Source organism: Chlamydotis macqueenii, chromosome 20 (assembly GCF_036417535.1).
Source record: "Chlamydotis macqueenii isolate bChlMac1 chromosome 20, bChlMac1.mat, whole genome shotgun sequence".
Lineage (NCBI taxonomy): Eukaryota > Metazoa > Chordata > Aves > Otidiformes > Otididae > Chlamydotis > Chlamydotis macqueenii.
The window spans coordinates 6,791,049-6,814,200 of record NC_141575.1 but is presented as its reverse complement, the minus strand read 5'-3'; the positions used below and the strand labels follow the sequence as shown (position 1 = coordinate 6,814,200).

Below are 23,152 nucleotides of genomic sequence, written 5' to 3'. Positions count from 1 at the left end.
AGATTGCAGAGGAAATTGTGGGCATCACAGTTTCTTGGTGCTTTCAAAGGCACAGAGAAAATAAGATTGCTTTGGAAAATCTGAGTGTATGTGGCTTCACCAAGGGTTGCATACCAAGTCTTTCTCAGAACCAAAATTAAAATATACAACTGCACAGTCCAGTCATGCTGTAAACTAGAAATCTCAGTTTATCTGCATGTCTGATCTGATCACTGGAACAAATTCATATAGTCCAGCAAAACCTTGGCTATCTAATGCAATCCAGCTCCCGAGTAAAAAGCCTTCATACGGTCTGTGCTCTTATCTGCCAACAAATTTCATAACCTTGATCTGATCATATAGAGGTGTAATGCACGTTGCCTTATAGCCGTGATCCAACAGCTCCGGTGATGTTAGTCTCAGTATTGCAGGGTCATTTTCTTGCCAGGACCTTCTAATTCTTATTCTGCTTCAGTCTGTATTGTCTGTTGTTGAGAGACAATCTTTGTGTAACCACCCCTGAGCCTAGTGGATACCTAGGTTATTACTGAGCAATAATGTTGTAGTCTGTATTGTAGCGTTATGGTTTTAAGGTTCCATGTATTCCCACATAACAACATGCATTTACCACCACATACTGAACAGTAAGTTGCTTAGTAATTGAAAGGGAGATGTTCCTCGCAGGAAAAACAACCATCAGGAGATGGGAGGTCAAGGTCTGTGTACCAATGCTTAGTGGGCACCAACAGTAAGTACCCTTTGGCTGTCAGCTAATAAATAAAAAAAAAATACACAAAATGAACAATGCACAATTTCTCATCACCCAATGACCTATACAGACTGTCCCAAGCAGTGATCATGGAAAGACACTGAGAGACTGATCTCGGAATGATCCCGAACAGAGAGAGAGATAGAGTGCGCGTGCACACAAGTATTGCCCACTGGCCAACCCCCATTACACTGAGCATGACATCTATGGTATGGAAGCCTTCCTTTGGCCAGTTTGGGTCAACTGTACTGGCTCTTGCTCCCAGCTTCTTGCACCTGCACAGCAGCGAAACCTGGGAAGCTGAAAAAGTCCTTGATCTCTTTAACAATAACGAACAACATCAGTGTATTATCAACATTCTTCACATACCAAATCCTATACTAAATCCAAAACACAGCAGCTACTGGGAAGAAATTGGCTCCATCCCAGCTGAGACCAGGACACACATAAAGGCATCTCTGAAGATGATAAAGCAGTGTGTATCTTCACTGCCTACAGCCCTACTCCTGACTTGCATTGTGTGTGCATGGGACTAAATCCATGTCCAGATTTGTTCGATGCAGCAGTATACCTGTGCTTTGAATTGTAGACTTCTGTTCATAATCTCAGAACGGCTGTTTATTTAATTTGTATACAGGACCTTGCAGAAGAAAGCCTAGAGTTTGAGGGCAGCTTCTAGACTATGTCAGAATAGAACACCTAACAGTAAAAAAACTGTAGACTTAGTTACTCTCATCTCATTAACGTGGCGCTTTGTAGGTTTCTAAATGTTACATACAAAGAATATTTACAAGACCTTTAGCTGTAGAATTAAGAACAGAAGACACCAATTTCAGATTTACATTTATTTATACAACCTGAATTCTGTCTTTTGCATCTCTGGCTAATATACAGACTAGCTAGACATTTGTAGGATCATAAGATCAACCCTCTCCCCTACCACTGAAAGTAGCCAGGCTGGTAGCTGCTGTAACAGCATGATTACAGGACCAGAGGATTAATTATGCAAAATGATTTTTAAAAGACTCCATGTATGTTTTCTGTTCCATATCTGTATTCCCTGGGATGATACCTAAGCTTTCATGCTTAAGAGGAGAACATTTTCTCTGTGTGCAGTCAGCTGTGACTGGATAAAGGACTCTGGGCATCAACATGGTCAGTCATTGATTAATACGGATGGTCATCTCCAAATTGATTATTGTAAAACCAGGATGGTATAAAAGGCCCAAAGGAAAAATCAGCATATGCTGCTGCATTGAAAATTATTAATGCTAACTGTATATCACCAATAACTATTCAGCTTACAATACTTCCAGCTGAAAATCAATTCCGAGGCCTTTAATAAATCAAGTAGTCTTTCTTGGCGTGAATAATAAGGCTATAAAATAAATTATTTCAGGACAGATTATCTGGAATGGCAAAGAACAGAAATGCATCTTCACCCTTGCAAGGTTTAGTAGAATAAATGACAGTCACAGTATATTTTCATACAGAGGCTGTGTGTACTGAATGCCCTTAAAATTAATTCACTTGCAGAAAAAAAAAAAAAGGAGCTGCAGGAAAGGTTTTGCTGCAAACTCAAAAAAAAAAAAAAAGACCTGCTAGAGAAGTCATATCTGTCTACAACACAGTAATATTGCAAAAGTCCCTATTTGTTTTCTTCCAGGTTCTCATGGCAGGCTTGCCAAGATGCGACCACAGCTAATGGCTGGAGGCTGTGTTGGGGTTTTTTCCATCTCCTCGCTGAGATGGTTACCAAAGATTCCCCTGGACTATTAAAAAAAAAAAAAAAGCCAACAACAAAAAACCCACAAAGAGCAGAAAACCCACGCTGTTGGATGCCATCTGCTCCCCCTCTTCAGCCGTTTATTCCGTTCCCCCTGCACAGATGGTGTCCGTCCCCTCCCAGCCCTCTCCAGGGACAGGGGACCCCGCTCCCGTCTCTGTGCGGGGGATGAGAAATGGAGGTGCTGCAAGCTGGGGCCACCTGAGAGGAGGCTGCGGCGGCGATCAGCAGCCTTGCCGGGGCGGCCGGCTCCTCCAGCCCTGCCGAGGGAGCTGCCTGAGGCCGGGCGGGTGGTTATTGTCCCCGGCGGGAACATGGAGGCGGCTGCCGAGCAGCGGTGAACGCCGTGAGTGCCGGCGGGAAAGGGAAAGGGCCGCGGCTCCCGGCCCGGGAGGGTGGGAGCGGGTTTTGGGAGGTGGGGTTTGGAAACCTCCTCCACAGGCTGCTGCTTGCGATGACCCCGGGGGGAAGGAGGAGGAGGAGGCAGGGGGGGATCTGCTCAGTGAATGAATGGGCGGCAGCGGCGGCGGCGGCTCCTCTGCTCAATGGCTGCTGGGCTGACAAGCGCCAGCCCCGCACCCGGTGCCTCCCTCGCCCTCCCGTGTTTTGTCTCAGGCTCGCCCCGCTCGGGGCTCCCTAGACATGTTCAACCAGCAGCAGTTCCAGCAGCAGCTGCTGCAGCTCCAGCACCTCCTCCAGCAGCAGCAGCACCACCACCCTCCGGCGCAGCAGGGAGGCCGGTAAGCGCCGCTACGCGAGGCCGGGGATCTGGGGCCTGTCCCGGGGGACCGCTCTCCTCCGTCCCTCCTCGCCCCGCGAAAGCCGCGGAGGGGCTGGCTGCCGGCCTGCCCTCCTCCTCCGCCGGGGAAGGCGACAAAGGGAGGCGGGCGGGGGCGTAGGCCTCTGTCGGGGTAGACCCGAGGGCGGGGGGCCGGAGGCCTCCGGGGGCGGCTGGGGAACAGGGGGTGCCCGGGGTGGGAGGTGGTGTGTGGGGGGCGATGGCTGTGGGAGGGCGGAAGGGCCGGGCTGTGGGGCGGGGGCCTGTGTGGGCCGGCACACCCCGCTGTGGGTGAGGGCGGGCGGGCCGGGGGCTGCCGGAGCCGTCGGACTGTTCCTCCAGCGCTCCGGGGGTCCCGCTCCGCTGGCTGGGGTCGCTCCCGCCGCGGAGTCCCCGAGGGAGCGTAGGGTGACCCCGGGCAGAGCGTGTGGGAGGGGACGGTCCGGAGCCCAGCGTCTCCCCTCACAGCGGGCGAGGGCCCGGGCGGGCGCCGGGCTGAGGCAGCGGGGAGGGGGCTCGGGGGAAAACGCCTTCTCCCGGGGAATGGCTCGTACGCACCCGACTGAGCCGCCCTGGATAGAGACACGTTTTATTTTATTGTTGAACTTCACTCACTTATTTTGTTTCTCTGGCTGGGTCTCCTGGCCTGGGTGAGATAATCGAACTTAGTTCTGCCGTGGCACCAGCGCTGGGGATGTGGCTGAGCACTGTGGGTCGGGAGGGATGGAAAAAATAAGGTTTTATATGTTAAAAAATAAATGGCAGCTGCCAGAAATAGCTGAGGCTTTCTTACAAAATACAAGAGATAAAATAACTGTCTTAGATAGGAGCAGTTGTCCCTGATGAGCTGAGATTTGTAGATATAAATTCTCTGTAATATAAATTCTCTGAAATTATGCATTTATTTGCAGTTACTGTTCTTTGTAAAGCCTCTGGAAATTCAAAGCAATAGGATGTGAATTTAAGAAGAAAGTTAATTCCTTATTTAATAAATTATAATAATTACTTTATTCTTATAAGATGTATGTCTCTGAGGTAAATGTGGGAATCTTTCTGTTCTGCTAGAAATTCAAATATGTTTAAATCTTTTTTTACCATTTCCATATATCTTGTACTATAAACAAAGCTGCCCTTAAAATGCCAGCGTGGGACTGACTGCGAGATGGCATGGATGCATCTTACACCTTTACAAGTATGATTTTTCTGGTATAAACGTCTCAGCTCTGAGACTGGAACAATCTAGAGCAGCAAATGTGAAGATGCTGTAAATGCTGTTAAGAGGGTTGGGTTTTTTTGTCAGTGTGGATATTTTGATCCGTGTTTGTACCTCTCTATAGCCCTAAGAGAGCTGTGTCAGCAGTCGTGCTTAGAGGTGGGCCTGACCTTGTAATCGCCTGAAGAAGTGCCTGCTGGTTTCTTCAGACTTTTCTCTCGTGTCTGCTCCACCCTCTTCAGGACTGGAGAGTCTTTCTCCACTCGCTCCTTCCTCCTGGTGTTTTAAATATGAAGGCCATGCTTTATTTTTCCATCAGGTTCTTGCAGTTAGGGGGCACCATTTACAGTTATGGCCTGTCTGGCTCTGTGTGGGAGGCATTGATTTTGGAAAAATGTGCTTTAAGCTACTGAGAAAACTCCCTGGTTTTTAGAACTTCTTTTTTTTTGTTGTTGTTGTGTTAAATGTAGCTGCTGATCTAGATTACTGGTTTCTACTGATGAGTGCTGCATAATTCTGCAGAACTACAGTCAGCTCCTGGGCTTTTTTTGTGCTGCTTGACAGGCTTTATGTGGGCTTGGTGCTAAGGAGTTCTCTCTGACCTCAAATTCCTTGATAGACAATCTGTCAGCTTTGGAAATTCCAGGAGAGTGGAAGAAAGAGGATACAGTGCTGGTGTATGGTATCTTTTCATGCATGTATATCAGCGTTTCAGCTGTTCTTTGCTTCTCTGTTTTATATTTGTTAGGTGCCTGGAACTGAAGAATACAGTTTTTATTCGGTTCTTATGATTAATGCCCTCTTTTCCAGCGGTTTGCCACCACCGCAACAGCAACAGATGCTGAGCTTACGGGCGACAAATCAACCATCGCTGCTCAATGCCAATCCTATGCTTCAGCGGGCCTTACTCATGCAGCAGATGCAAGGTACTGTCGTTATGGGAGACGCTTTCTTATTGGAGTTATTTAATCATCCTTCATGGACTGAAACCATAGTATGGCTATTTCTTGCTGAACCATTGCAGTCCTTGTATTTGGCAGTTCCATTTGTCGTCTTTTTTTTTTTTTTTTTTTTAAACTCCTCAAATTTGTCTGTAGTCCACATCACAGAGGTTCTTCAGTTGTTGAAAATCCCCTGTGCCCAACTGTTCACAGCATCATAGCACCAGGAGGGTTACATACTAAATGTGTGCCTTCCCTCTTAGACTTGGTGAAGCGAGTGTTTTTCCATCAATATATTTAGATAAAATACTTAGATTTTTATTCTTTGTCTGTCTGTCTTGGTTGGAAGCTAAAACAATTAATTTCTTGTCTGTCACGTATACTCCAACCTTATTTGCCATAGAGGCTTGTCTTTGTCCAAATTTAGTGCAGTACAAACAAATAAAGTATATTGTGGTGGGAAATGGTTCGGGTTCCAATTGTCTTGTGAAATTTCGATTCCCTGAAACGACTGTCGTTTGTATGGTGGATAATATCACTGTTCTTCCATCGCTGTGTTTGCACAAGTGGGTTTTTTTGCCAAATGTGATGTTTTCAAAACAAATTTATGAAGCTGCCTTAATAATAGCATTGCTAACATAAAGATGGTAGGAATAAAGCTGTCTTTTTATTTTTGCTCTTGTCTTAACCTGACAGCTCTTCAATACAGAAAATCAGTACCTGGGATAGTTTTAAAGTGCCTAGTTTAGATTAATGCCTGCAATTTTGATCTTGCCTGTGAATCATGCCCAGATGTGAAGACAATAGCTGCGTGTCGTTAACTCTCCTTTTGTTCTCTCTTGCCCATTTAATGAGAGGGCTCTCTAGTGACTCCAGTGGCTCTCCACAGATCTCTCAGGTTGTAGGGAAACTGGCACTGAAAAGGGACAAACCACGCTGGGAAGATGGGTGTATATATTTGTGTCGGGGAAAAAAGTCTGACTCTACTCTAGTCAGCCATACTCCTTTCAGATGTGTGTGATGTTAGCATGGGCTGACCTTTTCCCTGAAGCAAAATCTCTTACTGAGAAGTTGTATTTAAATAGTGTGCCAAGGACTTCAGGCAAATTAGATAAGAGAGTCGGATAAGGTATGTTAATGAACACGCAAACACGCTACATGCGCTCTGACTGGCATTGTTCCTCTGCTTTTCACCTCTGCATGCCGAGTTGAGTTGTGCCTTCTCTTCAATAATCTCTACCAGCGAGCCCACAGGTAACATACAGTATGGTTGCAATGTTCAGTGCAGCCCTTCTTGGGGATGTGAATTTTTTTGGTCATTCATTGGGTTATATGTAAGAATATCTGATGCTGTAGTACTTCTGTGCCTGAGAAACATCAGCGTAAATAATTAATTGAGTGTGTGTGGCTTCAGCAAAGGGAATAGGAAAATATAAATACTTCAAGTTGAAATGGATATGCTGTTCTTTAAAGGTACTAAACAGAGAGCGGGAGATTATTTATTGTCTTATAGATTATTTTTTTTTAATACAGCTATGGCTTTTTACAGCAAGAGATTATTTATGGTAAGAGATTGGATTACTTTTGAAGACAAACATAGGAGAGTACTTCCTATTGTGTTGCAGGCTTTAAACAGTGTGGCTTGGTTTTTCAGATTTGGGGGTGCCTGTCTCCAAACTTCTCTAGCCTGTTTTGACAGTGGCCAGAAAGCCAGAGTATGCACTAATTTAAGTGAGAGAGAAAAAAAATTGCAATATAAGTCCAGGTTCCCAGAATGGTGGACAGCTTCTGAGGGTGTAGCTGAGGCATCTGTGCGCTTCCATTCCTTCAGTGCTGAATTTGGGACAGCAAAGACTGCATTTGTAAGAAAATGTGGGGACTTAGTTGATAGTCTGTCAATGCTGAGAAGAACTCTTCAGAAAGCAGAGCATTACAATTGGAAATGGCAGGGTCTCAAGTGTCGGAGTTTAGCTTGCATGACAACCAGGTGGCAGAGAGGACTGGAATCTCTTGTTTGAAAGGTCCAGCATTGTTTTAAATGAAACGCTGTTACTGGCTTGTGTTAAACAGCATTCATACTATGTTGTGAGCTGCCAGCTGCACAAATATGGGATGAATTTTTCTTTTTTTACAGAGAATTTCTGTAAAAATGAGACCTTGTTTGTTGCAAACACAAGTGCTAGTGTGCTTAGATCAAATAATTGCTCTAATGATCTTAGCCTGCAGTGACAATTATGGTTAAATAGCCTGATGCATAGTAATAGTTTCCATCACATCAAATTCTGTTCTGTGGGGGCTGAAGACGGTGGGGTACAGAGCACCCATACAGTGCCCAGTGAAGCATAGGATCTTGCGCGGAGGAGCCCTTCCCCTCTCTACCTGCTCCTTCTACAGGTGGAAGATTTTCTCTCTCCTTTGCGCACTGCAGGGTAATGATATGCTGTGTGTTTGCATTTATAGGAAACCTGCGTGGATTTAACATGACAGCGCCAGCACTGCAGCAGTTTTTCCCTCAGGCTACAAGACATTCCCTCCTGGGGCCACCACCTGTTGGGGTCTCACTAAAGCCAACTCGGCTGGGCTTTCCCAGCCTTCCCTTCCAGCGGCAGAACCGGACCTTTCGCAAGGTGGGCTTGTGGTTTCCAGCTGTTTGGGAGCTTTGTGCTCCTTTTGCACTTGCAGCAGTTGACTGTATTGTAGGTGGAGAACAAAAAAGAAGGGAGAGAGCCTCACAATGAAAACTACTTTTCGTACCATGCTGCAGACACAGAAATGCAGAAATTAGTCCATCCCTAAGGTTCTTATGGTCCATATTTACATTTATGATGCAAAAGTTTCTTGTCACTTCTTGCCAAAGAAAGAGAATTCCTCATAGCAGAACTGTTTAAACCTAAGATATAAAAGAAGCCTTTAGAAGTAACCAGCTTCAAAGTAATTACAGTAGAAGAAATCCTGGCTGAGTGCTTTGCTCTTTACAGAAGCCAGAGTTCTACCCCATTAGCCTTCCAAAGCAGTTTGTTGTTCCCAAAGGACTTGCTCCTACCATGACACATCACTCTGCCTCTTTGGGCTGTTTTCCCTTTTTTTTTTTAAGATCAGGATGATATTTGTTCTTGTGGATTTTGTAAAATCTACTTTTTTTAAAAAAAAAAAAAAATACAAACCTTTCTCACTTTCCATCATTAAGACCTCTTTCAAAACCTGGAAATGGTTCTTGGATTAATTGACTGGTACCTTCCTCCTCTTAGATTACCTTTTCCATATTTGGTCCCATTCTGTCAAATAGCTGTGCTGGATAAGGTAGGCTTCCACTCTTGGACTGTTATTTCTCCAGGGTCGAAAGGAAGGGGGGTTACTGGGGACTATTCTTTTTCCCTGCCTGTGCATCTCTTGCCAGAGTCCCTCTAAAGTGACCCTGCTCTCTGCAAACAGCACTCTCCTACAGCTGCTACCTAAAGCACTGGAGAACTGTCATAGGCTGCCTGTGGAATTAAAGTACATTGCTCTGTTTGACCATGAAAACTTGCCTGAAGCAAGACAGTCCATTGTAAACCATCTATTCCTTTCCATTACCGTGTGGTGGAATTCCTGCTCCTGCCCCTGCGCTTTGGGCAGTGTGTTGGGTTTGAGGAAGAAACGAGAGCTGGCAGTGACTCTCTGCCCATTGCAGGACTTCCAGAGGGTCCCTGACAGGAAGCGGGAGCTAGATCCTGGTTCTTCATCTCAGACACAAGGCGATGAGAAAATGGAAATCCCAGAGGGAGTGCAAGCAGGGTCAGAGCCGAACAACTCCTTGCCATCCACAGGTAAGGGGGAACCTGTAGTGAAACAAATACTTCTAGACATGATAAACTTTAGTCTTTGCTGCAGGAATAGCAAAGAGGAGGTGGCTTTAGTCTTAATCAGCTACATTTCTTTGTAGTTGTAAATACTTAAAGTGCCTGTACAGCCCTCTGCTGTGTGCTTTATATAGTCCCAGGTATTTTTGGTTTTTCTGAGCTAGCTCCATATCTCTTGCATGGAAGCCTTTCAGAAGTCACTTTGACAGTGAGCTCCATTTAAGGTGGGGGAAAAAAAAAAAACAACTGGTTTGAAATGAAAGCTTCCACATTGCCTTACCCGTGATGAGCTCAACATTTCATGGAGTCAGACACATGAAGCAGAACCAGTTGCAATCATCACAATAAGGACAAGATGAGTTAAAAGAGTACTTGTACTCCAGTTATCAGAAAAGAAACTGCTGGCACTGAATCTCTTATAGTATTGGATACAATACAGATATGGGAATGTTATTCCTGATGAAGAGTGCCTAATCTAAAAATACAGACATCTGATGAGGTTGTGGCCAGTGTATATGCAGTGGGGAAAATGACCCGGTTCAATGGCTGCTGTCAGGTAGATATGCCAGCTTGGCTTACGTTAATGTTCCTATGATCTAGGCTGTTGTCACACTGGGTATAGAACTAAGACCTACTTAGCAGACTACTAGAAACATAGATTTTTAATTTTTTTTTTTTCCTGGAGAACACCTCATACAGTGACATCTCTAATAAAATTAAAATCTCTGGTCCTTATCTGACCTTGTCAGTACAATTGTCAAAATCAGAATAAGCAAGTGTATAGAATTATTTGCTTTAACAGAGTTTTATTGGCATTGACCACTCAGTTAGGGAGCTTGCTCAGGGTGGCATGGTGTGCTTTGCTAAGGAAATCTTCTGTGTTCCTGCAGAGCCAAGAACTGCAACAGAATCTGTGTTGAACATGGAGCCTGCAGCAAAAAGACTGAAAAGGTATTTATTGAATGGGGTATTGAAACAGTTACTGAGTTTAGAATTATTGTCTGATTTTATTTTCTAATAATTAGGGCTGTACTGTACTGGCTTGATGTCTAGCATGTAGGAGGTATTTCAGATGCTCGTGGACAATTCAGAAAATCTTGTGATGCTTGCTGAGATCCAGGGTGTTGCAGGGTCTCTGCTATGGGTGATCCAGCTATGGGAATGAAAAATACAAGATGCAGCTCATGTAAACATGAGTTTGCTCATATGTTCTCTTGCCAGGATTCTTGTAAGAAGCAGAGAGGTTCTCTTCTATTCTGATATATTTCTCTAATTTTCTTCCCTAAATGTCAAAACCGGAAAGGAGTAGACATGTATCAGCAGAGAGGAAAAGCCTTGGAATATGTTAGGTTACAGCGGGTGTAGGAGAGGGTAGTGTATTTTGAGGAATGAGAAAGGGAAGGGAGTCAGTATTCCCTGGTATCCAAGCCTCTATCCGTGAGTGCTGAGTTCTGTATCCCTTCTGCAAAGATTGTCTTGCCAGTACCCCTGTTTGTTGGGTAAAAATAGACAAAGGCAATCCTATTATCTGCAAGGGATGCGCAGCGCGCAGGCATGCTGGCCATGGCGGGCCCATCTTGGCACTCCCTGCCTCCCTGGGTGCAGGAAGGAACGGACAAGGCTGTATTGCCATCTAGCGGGAAGGCTCTTCGGGGAGCTCCTGGTGCCATCTGCACGATGCCGTACCTCTCCCAGAACTGTCGCTGTTAGCTGGTGCAGAGGGAGAAGAGGAGGGAGTGAATACAGATTTCTGGAGGCATTGATTTGAGAGTTCTCTCACATATGTTAATGGCTATGAGTCAGGACTCCTGGGTCCTCTTATCTTCCCTCTTAACAACTCGCTGCATGGTTTTGGACAAGTTTCTTGACTTCTCTGTTTCCCATTTGTAGATTGGAGATTAATGGCTAGCTTTAGGGAGAATATTTCAGGATTACTTTGATGTTCAGATATTACCTTGATCATGTAAAACATTAAAGAGTGATAAATATTACGTAAGCAGGGACCATCGTGAATTATGGACTCTGATTAGCAAGAAAGCGAATTAATTCAATTAAAGCTAAGTCAAATGCATTTGAGCATATGCTTTGTTAATCTGTTTGCCAAAGCTAATTTAATTTTAATTACATTAATATTTAGTAGGGTATTAATCAAAGTCCTGTTACGTACACTGAAAAAAGAATCAAGTCTGAAGAATGACAGATCTCACTGCAGCAAGCCTGCTATTAGGAAAATCCTTTCTGAAGCAGTAGTTGGGGGCTGCCAGATTTGATGCATATATTATGGCTGGTATTTACTTAGAATAGATCATTCCTTAGGCTTTTTTTTTTTTTGGGGGGAATGTTTCTGTCTATTTCCAATGAACAGGTGATGTACCTCTGAAAAAAAAATAGTTTACTCTTCTCATATTGCCCTTCACAGATGAGAAGGGCATTACGCCCATCCATGTCACAGACTTTTGTTTCGTGCTTCATTGTTCCATTTCCTTTTGGCCAGGAATACCAGCCTCCTTCTTCATTTCAGGATTTTCCCACTTCTGCCTTTTCTCCTATGTACCATCTGTATGCCTGGAACAACATCCTCATTCCAGTGCAGAAACCACTCATCATCTTCAAATCCTCCTTGAACACCCACTTCTTCTAGCATGGCCTGACAAGTATCCATACAATACCATTTCCTCCTAAGATGATGCTCGTGATGGCTTTTGCTCCCTTAGATTGCTCCTTAGATTTGCAGTTTAGACTGCAAACCCTTGCCCTGGAGTGCTGTCACCATCTGTGTGTGGTGTAGTGTTGAGCCTGCTGGCAGCACTTGACAAATAATGTTAATGCCAGCCACTCTTCTTTTCTTCGTGTTTGCACTGCCCAAACCCTGCTGCATATTTATAGCCATGTAACCCAGTTACATTATCACCTATCAATCTGATAAATTATGCGGTGCCTGTGTGTGGATCACTGGATGCAGTACCTGCACAGTCTGCGTTCTTGCTTATGTAGAATGTGCTGCTCCCCGTTGGCAGAAGGGCACCGGTGGGTGGGATATTGAGCTGGCTTGAGAGAGAAGACATTCAAGCCGTGGTGAAAAGTGTGAGCCCTGACGGAAAAATGGGAGATGGAGAAAGCATTGTAAAGTACACTTTGTGCACTCTGCAAGTCAACCATTCATTCTCAGCAGTCCCGTCGGGATCTTTTTTTCTCCTTAGCCAATCACCAGTACCAATTAAACCAAAGCAAAGTCCTTTTGATTTGTGTTTTGTACAGCTCCACTTCCCCGACAAGCAGAACTGTAGGGACTCTGGAACGAAACATGCCTGATGTGAATAGAGCAGGCAGTTATGATGAAACTCCTGTAAGATGCATTGATGACTCGTTCAGTTTTGACAGGTCTCTGTGTGTTCCCTCATGCGCAGAGCAGCTTGGAGTACTGTCCAGGTACTGCAGTTTCCCTGCAGGACACCAATCAAGGCAGGAGTGAGCTCTCTGAGCTCTTACTAAGAATATTTCCTGTATGAACTTATTTCCCTGCAGGCCTCTTGTAGGAGGGGGCAGTGATCCAAAAAATCAGTTGTAACATTCTTGTCCAGATTATTTGTCTGCTGTTTCTGAATCTATTTTAAAGTGCCCACTCCTCATTTTATTTATGTCTGCTGAATCCTTGCCTGAAGTACCACTTCCCATAGCTTGTTGATTTGGGCGTTTAGTGGGGAGTGTTTTAGCGTAGACCCCAGCCTGTGCCTTGGTGTGTCTTCCAAATCTCTTTATCTATAACATGGCAAATAAGATTATTTTCTTGATATCCTTGAAGTGTGACCAAGGAGTCTACATTAGAGAATGCAACGGATGACAAGGAAGCAGGAGAGTCAAGCACTTGCATCCAAGCTGATGGTGAGTTGCTGGGCACCATGATTTGCACTTTTAGGGCACTCTTTGGTGGAACTGTAGATCCTCTGGGTCTCATCAGAAATGTCCTTCCTCCAGTCATACAGGCTGGGGAAAGGAGAAAGTCTAGGAACCAAACCTAAACCTAGTCTCCTAAAGCCTGTTGTCTGCCAAATGCAAATGATGGGAAGTTTCCCTCTTTAATAAGGATTTATTTGGAGAAAGGCTTGTGAACTGGGCTTACGGCCAACAGCACTGTGAGGAAAGCTCCCTGACTTCATTTACCTGCTGTTTTGTTTTTCCGTCATTGCTATTTTGATTGAAGGCAGCTAAAAGGACTCTCTCTCTCTTCCTAGGTACAGGCAATGCAAAGGAGTACACAGCTGATGACCTCTGTAAAGAGAGGAAATTCTCTGAGGAACCAAAGGCTCCTGAGGTGCGTAGACGCCACTCCACACAGGCTGGGGTGGTGCAGAACACAAAACCTCCCCCTCCATCCCAGAGAAGCCCGTTGCCACTGGGAACCAGATGGCACCCACGTCTGGAGCTCTGTCTCCTGCTGTAAGCTGTTGTCCCTGGCAATAAGGCATAATACGTCTGCAATTAGTGCGCAGTCTGCTCTGACTTGCTACTTTTGTACCTCTGCTAGCATTTTCCTTACCTACTGCTGGCTGTTTGTAGATGCTGGGGTTCATTAAGATTTCAGTATTCATCTGGAAAGATGGAAAGTTGAATTGAAAGAGCCATTGAAAAATACATGTATTGAGGGCCATAGCTAAATACATCCTTTATGTTGCTGAAGAGCAGATGTAAAAAAAAGTCAGGTGATGGCAGTAAAGATGCAGCTGCTCTGGCATTTGCCATCACAGCAGGTATGAGCAGATAGTTGGAGCCTGTGCTTTTGAAAGGCAGCTTGGAAAAATGAGACACAGGTGAAGCCAGCAACCTGCAAGTCTTTTGCATGAGATACCTTGCTCACATGCTAGATGTTAAACCAGGATCTTATGCTGTGTAAATCTGTAAGCAGACAAAGATTTAACCCATAGTGTGAATCAGACTGGATGGTCTTCCATAATTGGAAACATTTGTTGATGTGATTGAATGTATCATCCTGCCCTTGGAGTTCCCGACTCTGTCAGGTGTGGTGCTGAGTTGCCTTTAGTTCTGCAGTGGAGAAACGTGAGCTGATCGTGTCCCTTACCAACGCATTGTTTGTTGCTGCAGTCTCCAGAGACTGGATCACACAGTGTCTACAGAGGCTGTAGAAACAACCCTCTGTGCTAATAGGCCTGGTACTATGACACAGGGGTCGCTGACTTAGCAGCGTTGGGAGAAGGCGTGTGTGCAAGAGTCTTTCTGATCAGCCTCCTGTGGATTCAAGCTTAAATGCATTTTCTTAAGGGGTAGAGAGCTTAGGTCACATAGAAAAAGCAGGTGTAATTTTTAGTGTCTTCTACTGAGAGATTGGATTTAATCTTGACTCCTTCTTTTGGTAGGTGTTGAGCTCTGGAGGTTCACTGAAAGTGACTATCCAGCAGAGCAGCGAGAGCAGAGCTATCAGTACAACAGCTCTGAAACCAGGGCACTGGACCTGCGAGGTGGGCACAGCCGACCCCAGCCCTGAATCGGTCCTTAAATTCTACTGTTACATCTGCAAGACCAATTGCTGCAGTCAGCAGGTAAAAATCCACAGATCTAACTGGGATACGGGTGGTCAAGAGAAGTTAATTAGATGGCCAGCTGCCATGGAGAGGTGCAGCAGGAGACTTGTTAGCAAGAGCTCATGCTCTGGGAACAAGGAGCATAAAAAATGATGACAAGCAGGCAGATAAAATAAACCTCTCCTGAGGAGCTGGCAAGCAGCATGCTAGCGTGCGAATGTGGGTGGATCCACAGGCAGCCATGCTCTTAAGCTTTTATACCATTTCATTGTTAAACGGCAGTCAAGAGAATGGAAAGCATAGCTCATGCCTATTATTTTCTGTAGTTTGAATGCATTTAAACTGATTTTTCTCCTAACCCCTCTCAGAATTTCCAATCCCACATGGCTGGAATTCAGCACCAGCAGCGGCTTGGGGAGATACAGCACATGAGCAATGTTTGTTTTGTTTCACTACTGCCCATGGTGAAGGAGCAGAAGGTGCTGGCGGAGAAAGATGGGTAAGTGTTGGTCTGCGCTAGAAACACAATCTGAATGTGGACCTACATGAGTTCTAAAATTTCTCACTGCACCAGGGTGCCCCTGTGTTTTAGGTAAGGTACAAAATCCCTCTGGTTTCAGGGGCCGTAGTCTCCTTCAGGCAACTTTCTTCCTGCTGAAGCACAGCAGTGTTGATTTTGACCTGCTATGTAGTTTTTAATACAGATCAGGTCAGAGACTTGTTTTAACTGGTGCCTTTCTGTCAGCGTGAGCTAAAGCAGCCTTTATATATGTCTGGGGAGAGGAGAAGATAAATCTGAGCCTGTAAAGATAGGAATGCTGGGGAAAACAATGCCAAGAACAGAGTGCAAACTGCAGTATTCCATGGAGAACATAAGAAGGTGTGACTTGGAGATATATCTGTTCTCACTTCAGAGAGACCCAGCAGCGATGGTGTAACACTTGTCAGATACACTTCACAGGCGATCTAATCAAACATCGCCGGACCCAAGAACACAAGGTAACAACCATAGCATGGATTTCACCTTTGCACTGAGCTCTCGTGGGCATTGAGTGGAAGTTTCTAGCTTCTCCCACTCCCCAAGCAGCAAAGGAAAAGTGATTGGAGTGGGGAGATGCATGTGAAGTTCTGCCGCTAGCATCCTCACGAAGGGCCCTGCCGTGCCACCTCCAGAGGCACCTCCCCTGCCTTTGAGTCCTGGCATTGTTTGAACTTTCGGTTGCCATGCTGGTATGGCCTGAAGCACCTCTAGTTTATAATTCTTGACTTTTCCCAATAAATATGGCTTATCATACTCACCTAATCAACTGAATGGAGGAATTGGTGAGCAGCCTGTACATTTTCAAGCTGAAATTTAGGCGTGCCATCATATTTATTGGCTTCTAGGGGAGAAGTGCCAGAACACTATTTATAAGCTATATTTGTTTTGCTCTGCATGTTTTCCCTCTTTTTGGCAGACAAGTGCTAGAGAGTCCTTTCTGCTGAAAATAAGACTTTCTTTGTTGTCTCCCTGTTTTAGATGCAGGGCTATAACTTTGTTTCACTTATGATTTATCTCCATTTTTCCAAAGTGGTGCCTCTTGTGACTTAGTGAATTGTCCCTCTTTCCTTAGTTGGCCAAACGCTCGCTTCGTCCTTTCTGCACTGTCTGCAGCCGCCACTTCAAGACCCCTCGCAAGTTCGTGGAGCATATGAAGTCCCCTGAGCACAAACAGAAAGCCAAAGAGGTAATACTGCCTGAGTGGAGAGCTGTGCAGGACTGGAGGCAGCTATGCTGTGGAGCAGGTTAACTGTCTGCTTCCCTGACTATTGCAGGGTTGAAAGGAAGATATGCAGTTCTTCTAACCTTGTTTTAATTTTGCTGGACTTCAATTATTAGAGCTTAAAGAAATTGAGTGAAAAAGGGACAAGGAGCTAGGTGTGTCTTGAAGCGAGATAGTTTTGTGCCTCTCTTGCAGTCCTTTCTACTCATCAAATGCAGTCTGTTCAGAGTCTGAGGTCTTCCTTGGTTAAATGGAGAGTGCAGAGTTGGTCTGATCTTTGTTTTCTGTACCTGACAGGTGCGGCTAGGAGAGAAGGAGTTGGGCAGCCCAGAAGACTCGGAGGAGTTGATCACAGTGGATGCTGTTGGCTGTTTTGAAGATGATGATGAAGAGGAGGAGGAGGAGGAGGAGGGGGGAGCTGGTGAGGAGGAAGACCTTGATGTAGTGCTGATAGAGAATGAGGATTCTGCTGCCAAGCAGGTATGCCGTGCAAAAGGAGAAGGAATGATGTATCTGAGAATCTGCTGTGGGACCCTGTGACTTAATTGGTCTTGGCTGGCTGAGCTCAGGGTTTGAAGGGTCGTCAACCTTGCACCCTACAGCAGAAGGGTGAGGGCTCTGGGGTTCTTCCAGAGCACAGGACGATGCAAAAAGAGAACCAGACACTACATGTGGGATGCAGGAGGGCGTTTCTGCTGTGCTGCACAGCTGGTGTCTTGAAACATTATCTTGTTGTTGAGGAGCACAAGCAAGGTTTTTTCAAGAGAAAAAATTTCTGACAAAGACATTGACATATTCTCTTTGAATAGCCCAGCAGTAGCTTGGTCTCACAGCAGACATATCTGTGGAGGTTTATCTTGTTAAATATTTTCCCAGTAGAGGGCAGTTACCTAGTGCAAGGGGCATTTTTAACCCTTGGCCTCCAGACATTGGGGTTTGTATCTGGTCCTAACCAGATGCTGTGCAACTCCATCTCTGGTGTGTGAATCCTCTGTTTTGCTCCCAAGCTTACTAGAAGAATGTAAGAGCCCAGGAAGGGAATTGGCATAGATACAGTAGGCACTAATGTTCTTTTGGTTTCCAGACTGGGCTGAAGGAAGTGTCTTTGGAGGATTACGAAGGAAGCGAGAAGTATTGTCCAGACACAGCCTATGGTAAGGAAGCAGAGTTAAGCACAAAGGCCCACAGAGCCTTCTCTGGCCACATGCTGTATCTGTAACAGAGGATGGTCTCTACCTACTGCTGTAATGACTTCTTGGGCCATAGTGCTCAGCATCTGCATTGGACTGGTGCAGGTCATTCCTGCCTGGAGAAAGGGACAAACCTTGCTTTATTACCGTGTGATAAGAGGATGTGATTGATGTTTGTCAGCTGCCTTTTGCTTTGAAGATGAAAGGGTGAGAGCAGATACCTCACTAAGGTAGGAAATGGAACGAGGAGGGCAGGAGTACTACAGAAAGTAGGTAGCAAACGAGGGATGCTCTGGAAAGATGGAGCCTGCAAGTATATTGATTAGAACGCTTTCCAACAGAAATGCAGCTTGTATAGAGATGCTGAACAGTACTGACAGTATCGAAGTCTCTGCCAGAGCCCAAACTGTGCGTGTTTCCTCCGCTTCAGAACCCCCACGCTCTGCCTAGCGGTTATTCAGACATGTTGCTGGACCTGCGGGCAGTGTTGCCTCCAGACGGCTGACTCTGGCCCCCACCTGTAAGCGATTCTGACTTCAAACCTCTAAGGGCTGCTCGTGTTGTGAGGAGGGCAGCTGTACAGAGGCTGTTTTGTGCCCAAGGAGAGCTCTGTTTACACCAATCTTCCATATCGCTGTAACCTTCCACTATCGTGTGGCAGATGGAATAATGATTCATGCTGTGAATGTTCTCTGCGTGTTCCTCTTGCGCGCCTGCTGTCTTCTGCTTGGTTTGATCCCATTACATTAGATCACATGTTCTCTGTAGTTTTCCATTGTATTCTTTTTTCCTTTTTTTTTCCCCCCTTAATGCTCTGTGTAGTTTCTTTGCTCTGGCAGCCAGATTTCTCTCTGAATATCAACCACACAGCCATTCCATGGTAAGATGAGATATTCAGCAAGTCATCTTGCAAATCCCTGATTAACAGAAGCAAAGCTTTCCACTTTTCTTTTTCTCCCTCCCTCCCCTCCCCTGCCCTTTTAACATGCTTTCATTATTTGAGTTCCATTCAATGTGATCTGTGATTTCCCTTCCCCTCCCGTTTCGCAGGCCTGGATTTTCTGGTCCCCGTCGCAGGTTACCTCTGCAGGCTGTGTCACAAATTCTACCATAGCGACTCTGCTGCCCGGCTCGCACACTGCAAGTCCCTGATGCATTTTGAGAACTTTCAGGTTAGACCCTTTGGCGATTGCATGGCCTGGCATTTGTTATCCCCCGTGCGTGTCTCTTCAGTGAATCTACCATGTTAGCTGTCTTGTCTTCAATTCATCTCCATCATCCTTGATGTTCATTGTGCCATAGCTTTCTCCTGGTGTGTGCTCTGTGTTTGTCTCCCATCACCCCTGTAGATCTAAAAGCAGTCCAGTCCTGCTTCCCAGCTGCTGCTGCTGTCATCTTGTTGCTCATTTCTGGCTGGAAATCTTCCTCAGAGTGTCTGCTCTGTTTGCTGAACCTGTGGAGTCTGTCATTCAGTCTAGGCCTCTTCTCTGTTAGACAGATTACAGGTGGGTCAGGATGGGGAAAGAACAAGAGACAGAGGCTGTTCCTTTTCAAGAAAGCTGGCACATACGCATCTTTTAATGCAGGAACAGCTCCTTTAGCCAAAATTATGGGTGTGATTCATCCATGAAGGGGCCTGCTAAAATCAGATATTTACCTTAGAAATCTGGAAATGTAACATTACAGACTTCATGTGATGGAAGCTACAAGCTGGTGAGAGTCCATTTGGTCCCCAGGGTCAGCCTGCAACAGGAAGTCAGTCTGTCTGTCTGTCTGTCTGCTACCCTTTCCCAGAAACTCCTTAGCACAAAAGCTCTGCCAACTGGTGCTGTTCCTTTGCTTTACTGGCTCCGCCTAAAGAAAAGACGTATTGCCCCCCGCTGCTTTTGTATCTAGAAGCTTTTCCTACTGGGCTGGCCTGGAATCTGCCTCCATCGTTCTGTCCTTGTTGACTTGCCAGGGGGTGAGGGACCTGGAATAGTACCTTGTGGTGGGTGCGCAGGGCTTGCGCTGTCTCTGCCCTCTCCCATGACCGCTGCCTGGGCCCTGCCTGTGCAGGAGAGCAGTATTCCCTGACCCTGGCAAGGAGAGAGGCTCCTGCACTGACTTTGTCCTCTGCCTGCACTCAAAACCTGCTCCAGCAAAAGCTGTTGTGCTTCCCTACCAGATGTATCCAGCTTTTGTTAGTGTTAAAAAAAAAATAATCTTTGTTTTTCTGGTAGTTGTCAGACAAGTTAACTATTCCTAATCAACCATCGCTGCCTGCAGCAAGGGGTGGGTTGCTGCAGAAGCCAGCACTTACAGCAGTGGATTTGGAATGGGAAGTAGCAGGAGAAGACCACAGCTATTCCTTCATGGTTGCTCATCCTCTCCCACTCCTGCAACTAGTCCTTTCAGGAATGAAGGAATCGGCCTTGCCTTTTTCCTGCGTTATTTTAGATCAGCTTAGAGTGAAACTGCAGCAGCAGTGTGCATGCCTCCCTTTTGGCCCACTTAAGAACTGAAATCAGATGCTCTTCCAATGGACGCCAGAGTGACCTGGAGGGATTACCTATGACAGGAGTCCAACCTTAAATATCTGCAGGCAGATACTATTATTCTTGCCTGCCTAGGTGCCTTGGGGTTGTCACAGTCTGAGTTAAATCATTGCCAGTTTCTGGAGTACTCTCATCAGAGGGTTTCAAAGCAGAGAATTATCTGCTGGTGCGGCAGTTCACAGCGTCACTCTGAAAACAAATTGGCATGCTTGCACCTGGTTTTGTTTGGGTACAACACTGTGACTCGGCTGATGTTGTTCCAATATGTTACGCTATTGTGCATATCCTATTATTTGAGGACAGGGAAAGATTAGGCCTGCAATGATAAACTGAATTACAGTGTAAAGCTGCTTGTCTGATGAGCTGTAATTCCACATGGCAGACTACAGCAGCACTGCTTAAGGCAGTGGTGAAAGCCAGTGCACTCAAAATAGTTTGCTTAAATTGCCAGGTCTGATGCTAGTACCAGTTCAAGGGACCCTTTGGCAGAAAGCTGATCGTGGATGGAACTGTTGTTGTGGAAAATAGGGAGTTTTGTTTGATTCCTTTGGTTCATGCTCTGTTTGGGTCTTGAAGACCAGATTCCTACTGCATGTTAGATAGCTATACAGTTGCGATTTTTCTGAAATCCAGTCTTGAAAATGGCTAGTAGCCATTTTAATCTCTTTACAGACCTCTACTGGTTCATCATGATAGCTAGTGCAAATGAATCACTTTATTGATTATATGCTTATCTTTATTCTGTTGAGAACCTCAGGACCCTTGTACCAAGAACATATGCTTGACATCCTAGTGTTCCTGTCAACAGTTTCACTAGCTGTACAGATTGTATCAGCAGAGTGAAGAATCTTAAGCTTTCAACTTAAGTCTTGCTTTAGCTGGTAAACATTAAATCACATCTCTAGCTGAGGGCAGTGTATGGCCTCCTGAATCCAGGGCGCATGTCCAGAGTTATGTCCTGGCAGTAGCTGAAGCAAGAGCTGTCACTTGCACTGTTACATCTACAGAGTCCTGAGTCTGACTGAGATTTAACAGTTGCCAAAACATGATTTTTGTCTCAGGAGCCACAGGTCTGCCATGCACTCGCTCAGCATTAAGTAATGCGAGAGGGACTTCAGTTTTTAATACCACCACTTTTCCTCACAGGAGCTGACCCTTCTCTGCTTGAAAGCCTCAGCAGCCAGGCCAGGAGAGCTGCCGAGACAAGTCGTGCCCCTGCAGATTCTAGCTGCCACTCACCACTGTTTTTGTACAGGTTTTCCTGGACCAGCTGCTACTTGCTGCAGTGACAGCAGCTGAGCTGGACTTGTCTCTCACACTGGTTTGTTTGTATTTGCAGAGATACAAGGCAGCGAGGCATCGTGCCACAGCTGCCTACTCCGAGGCTCCTTTGCATTCCCAGGGCTCCAGCTCCCAATTGCTGGATGATCCGAAACAGCCTCCTGCTACAACAGCAGATACCGACAAGAAGATGAGTGATCGTGGGATAGACAAGGAGGGTACAGATCTGTCAGCCCTCCAAGAGCAAGCTTTGAGGTCTCCAGAGGGTAAGGGTGAGCTGGCCACCTCTGCAGCAGAGGGCAGAAGCCTAGCCAGCGTGACTGATGATGTATGTGGAATCATGGTTGTAGAAGAAGAAAATCTACAGGAAGAGAGCAAGTCCACTACCACTAGTGCCGACTGGCAACTCCCTGAAGAGAACCGCGCTGCAGGGGAGCTGTCGGGACACGCTGTGTCTAAGGAGGAGGAAGACAATGCAGCCAGGCAAAGGGAAGGCACAGACGACTGCCAGGATCCAGGGCGTGAAGAGGGTTTAGGACAGAATGAGGCAGCAGATGCAGGCCAGGAGGCAGAGGCAGAGCCTTCCTCCCTAGCCAAAGGTGAGACAGGCAGTCTTACCTCTGCTGGGTGCAGACGCTCTAGTAGGCGCAAACCCAGATAGAGTGGCCTTAAAGGGAGAGCCCTTTACATATGATATTTGCTGGAAATGTTTATTTTCTGAGTCTTTTAATAGAGCAAAAACCTTCAACTTAACTGCTGTTTTTATTTTAAGAATAAAATAAGCCTGGCTTTAGCGTGTCTAATACAGGGTGGTGTTGGTTATTACTTGTACAGTTGGGATACAGCAATTAGGTGGAAAGACTGAGGCTTGGCTTGTTGACCTTGAAAGAAGACGGTAATGTGATTTCCATAGGGGACAAAATTCATGAAGTAGATGGATGCAGACTTATTTTTCACTAAGAATTCTTTGTAGTTCCTCTCTTGTTTCCTTTCCAGGCAGAGGAAAAGCTGTGTGCCCAATTCTGCCCCTCAGAACAGTTTCCTTTCAAAGATGCACACTCTTGGACATGCACTGTGTCCTAAGCTAGGCAAGAACGTGCATCTTGGTCCTCTGCTAATACTGCAAGGCTTAATACAGTCTGTTCTCAGAGTGGAGACTCTCAGGAACAAATTTTGTTTCAAACTGATTTTAATAAAACAGATTTCTTATAAATAAATTCTTTAACTTTCAAAAATCTCCTTTAATTCCACAGAACTAGAACGGTAAGTCTTGCTTCACAGTGCTGGCCCCAGGCTATCCTGACAAGATCACAAGTTTCAGACCAGAATGCTCATGTACTTTTTTCAAAATGTACAGGGAGGTCTCTGCAGCTTCCAATTACAACAGTCAAAACCATCACCCTAGTAGCTTGTCTTGGAAAGAGATAGAAATATCCAGTGATCTGGGACCATCTGCCAGTATTCTTACATCACAGTAAATGTGAATGATGGGGAAGCTGTAGTTTCAAGGCAGGAGCTGGCCTAGGGCCTTCCTCCTCA

General features: G+C 45.6%; 2 protein-coding genes across 3 annotated transcripts in view; one reads left to right on the top strand and one right to left on the bottom strand.

The window, feature by feature from the left end:
• Positions 1 to 2,813: 2,813 nt before the first annotated feature.
• On the top strand, positions 2,814 to 22,416 carry CIZ1 (CDKN1A interacting zinc finger protein 1). 2 transcript variants are annotated; one of them, XM_086764158.1, is made up of 16 exons: positions 2,814 to 2,880; positions 3,150 to 3,274; positions 5,336 to 5,451; positions 7,927 to 8,093; positions 9,137 to 9,272; positions 10,196 to 10,256; positions 13,108 to 13,187; positions 13,538 to 13,617; positions 14,678 to 14,860; positions 15,211 to 15,341; positions 15,757 to 15,841; positions 16,456 to 16,569; positions 16,903 to 17,085; positions 17,690 to 17,759; positions 18,846 to 18,967; positions 21,735 to 22,416. In XM_086764158.1, exons 2-16 carry the CDS (start codon positions 3,177 to 3,179, stop codon positions 22,272 to 22,274), a joined length of 2,166 nt encoding a protein of 721 aa, XP_086620284.1. In that variant the 5' UTR covers positions 2,814 to 2,880; positions 3,150 to 3,176; the 3' UTR covers positions 22,275 to 22,416. The 2 variants fall into 2 exon arrangements, with proteins under 2 accessions (XP_086620284.1, XP_086620282.1); XM_086764156.1 differs by having other exon boundaries at positions 2,816 to 2,880; positions 21,672 to 22,416.
• DYNC2I2 (dynein 2 intermediate chain 2) overlaps positions 5,587 to 23,152 on the bottom strand; it is a 122,976-nt gene continuing 105,410 nt past the window's right edge. The window contains exon 9 of the transcript XR_015260756.1: positions 5,587 to 5,602. The gene's annotated coding sequence lies outside the window, so the exon portion shown is untranslated. The remainder of the gene's footprint in view (positions 5,603 to 23,152) is intronic.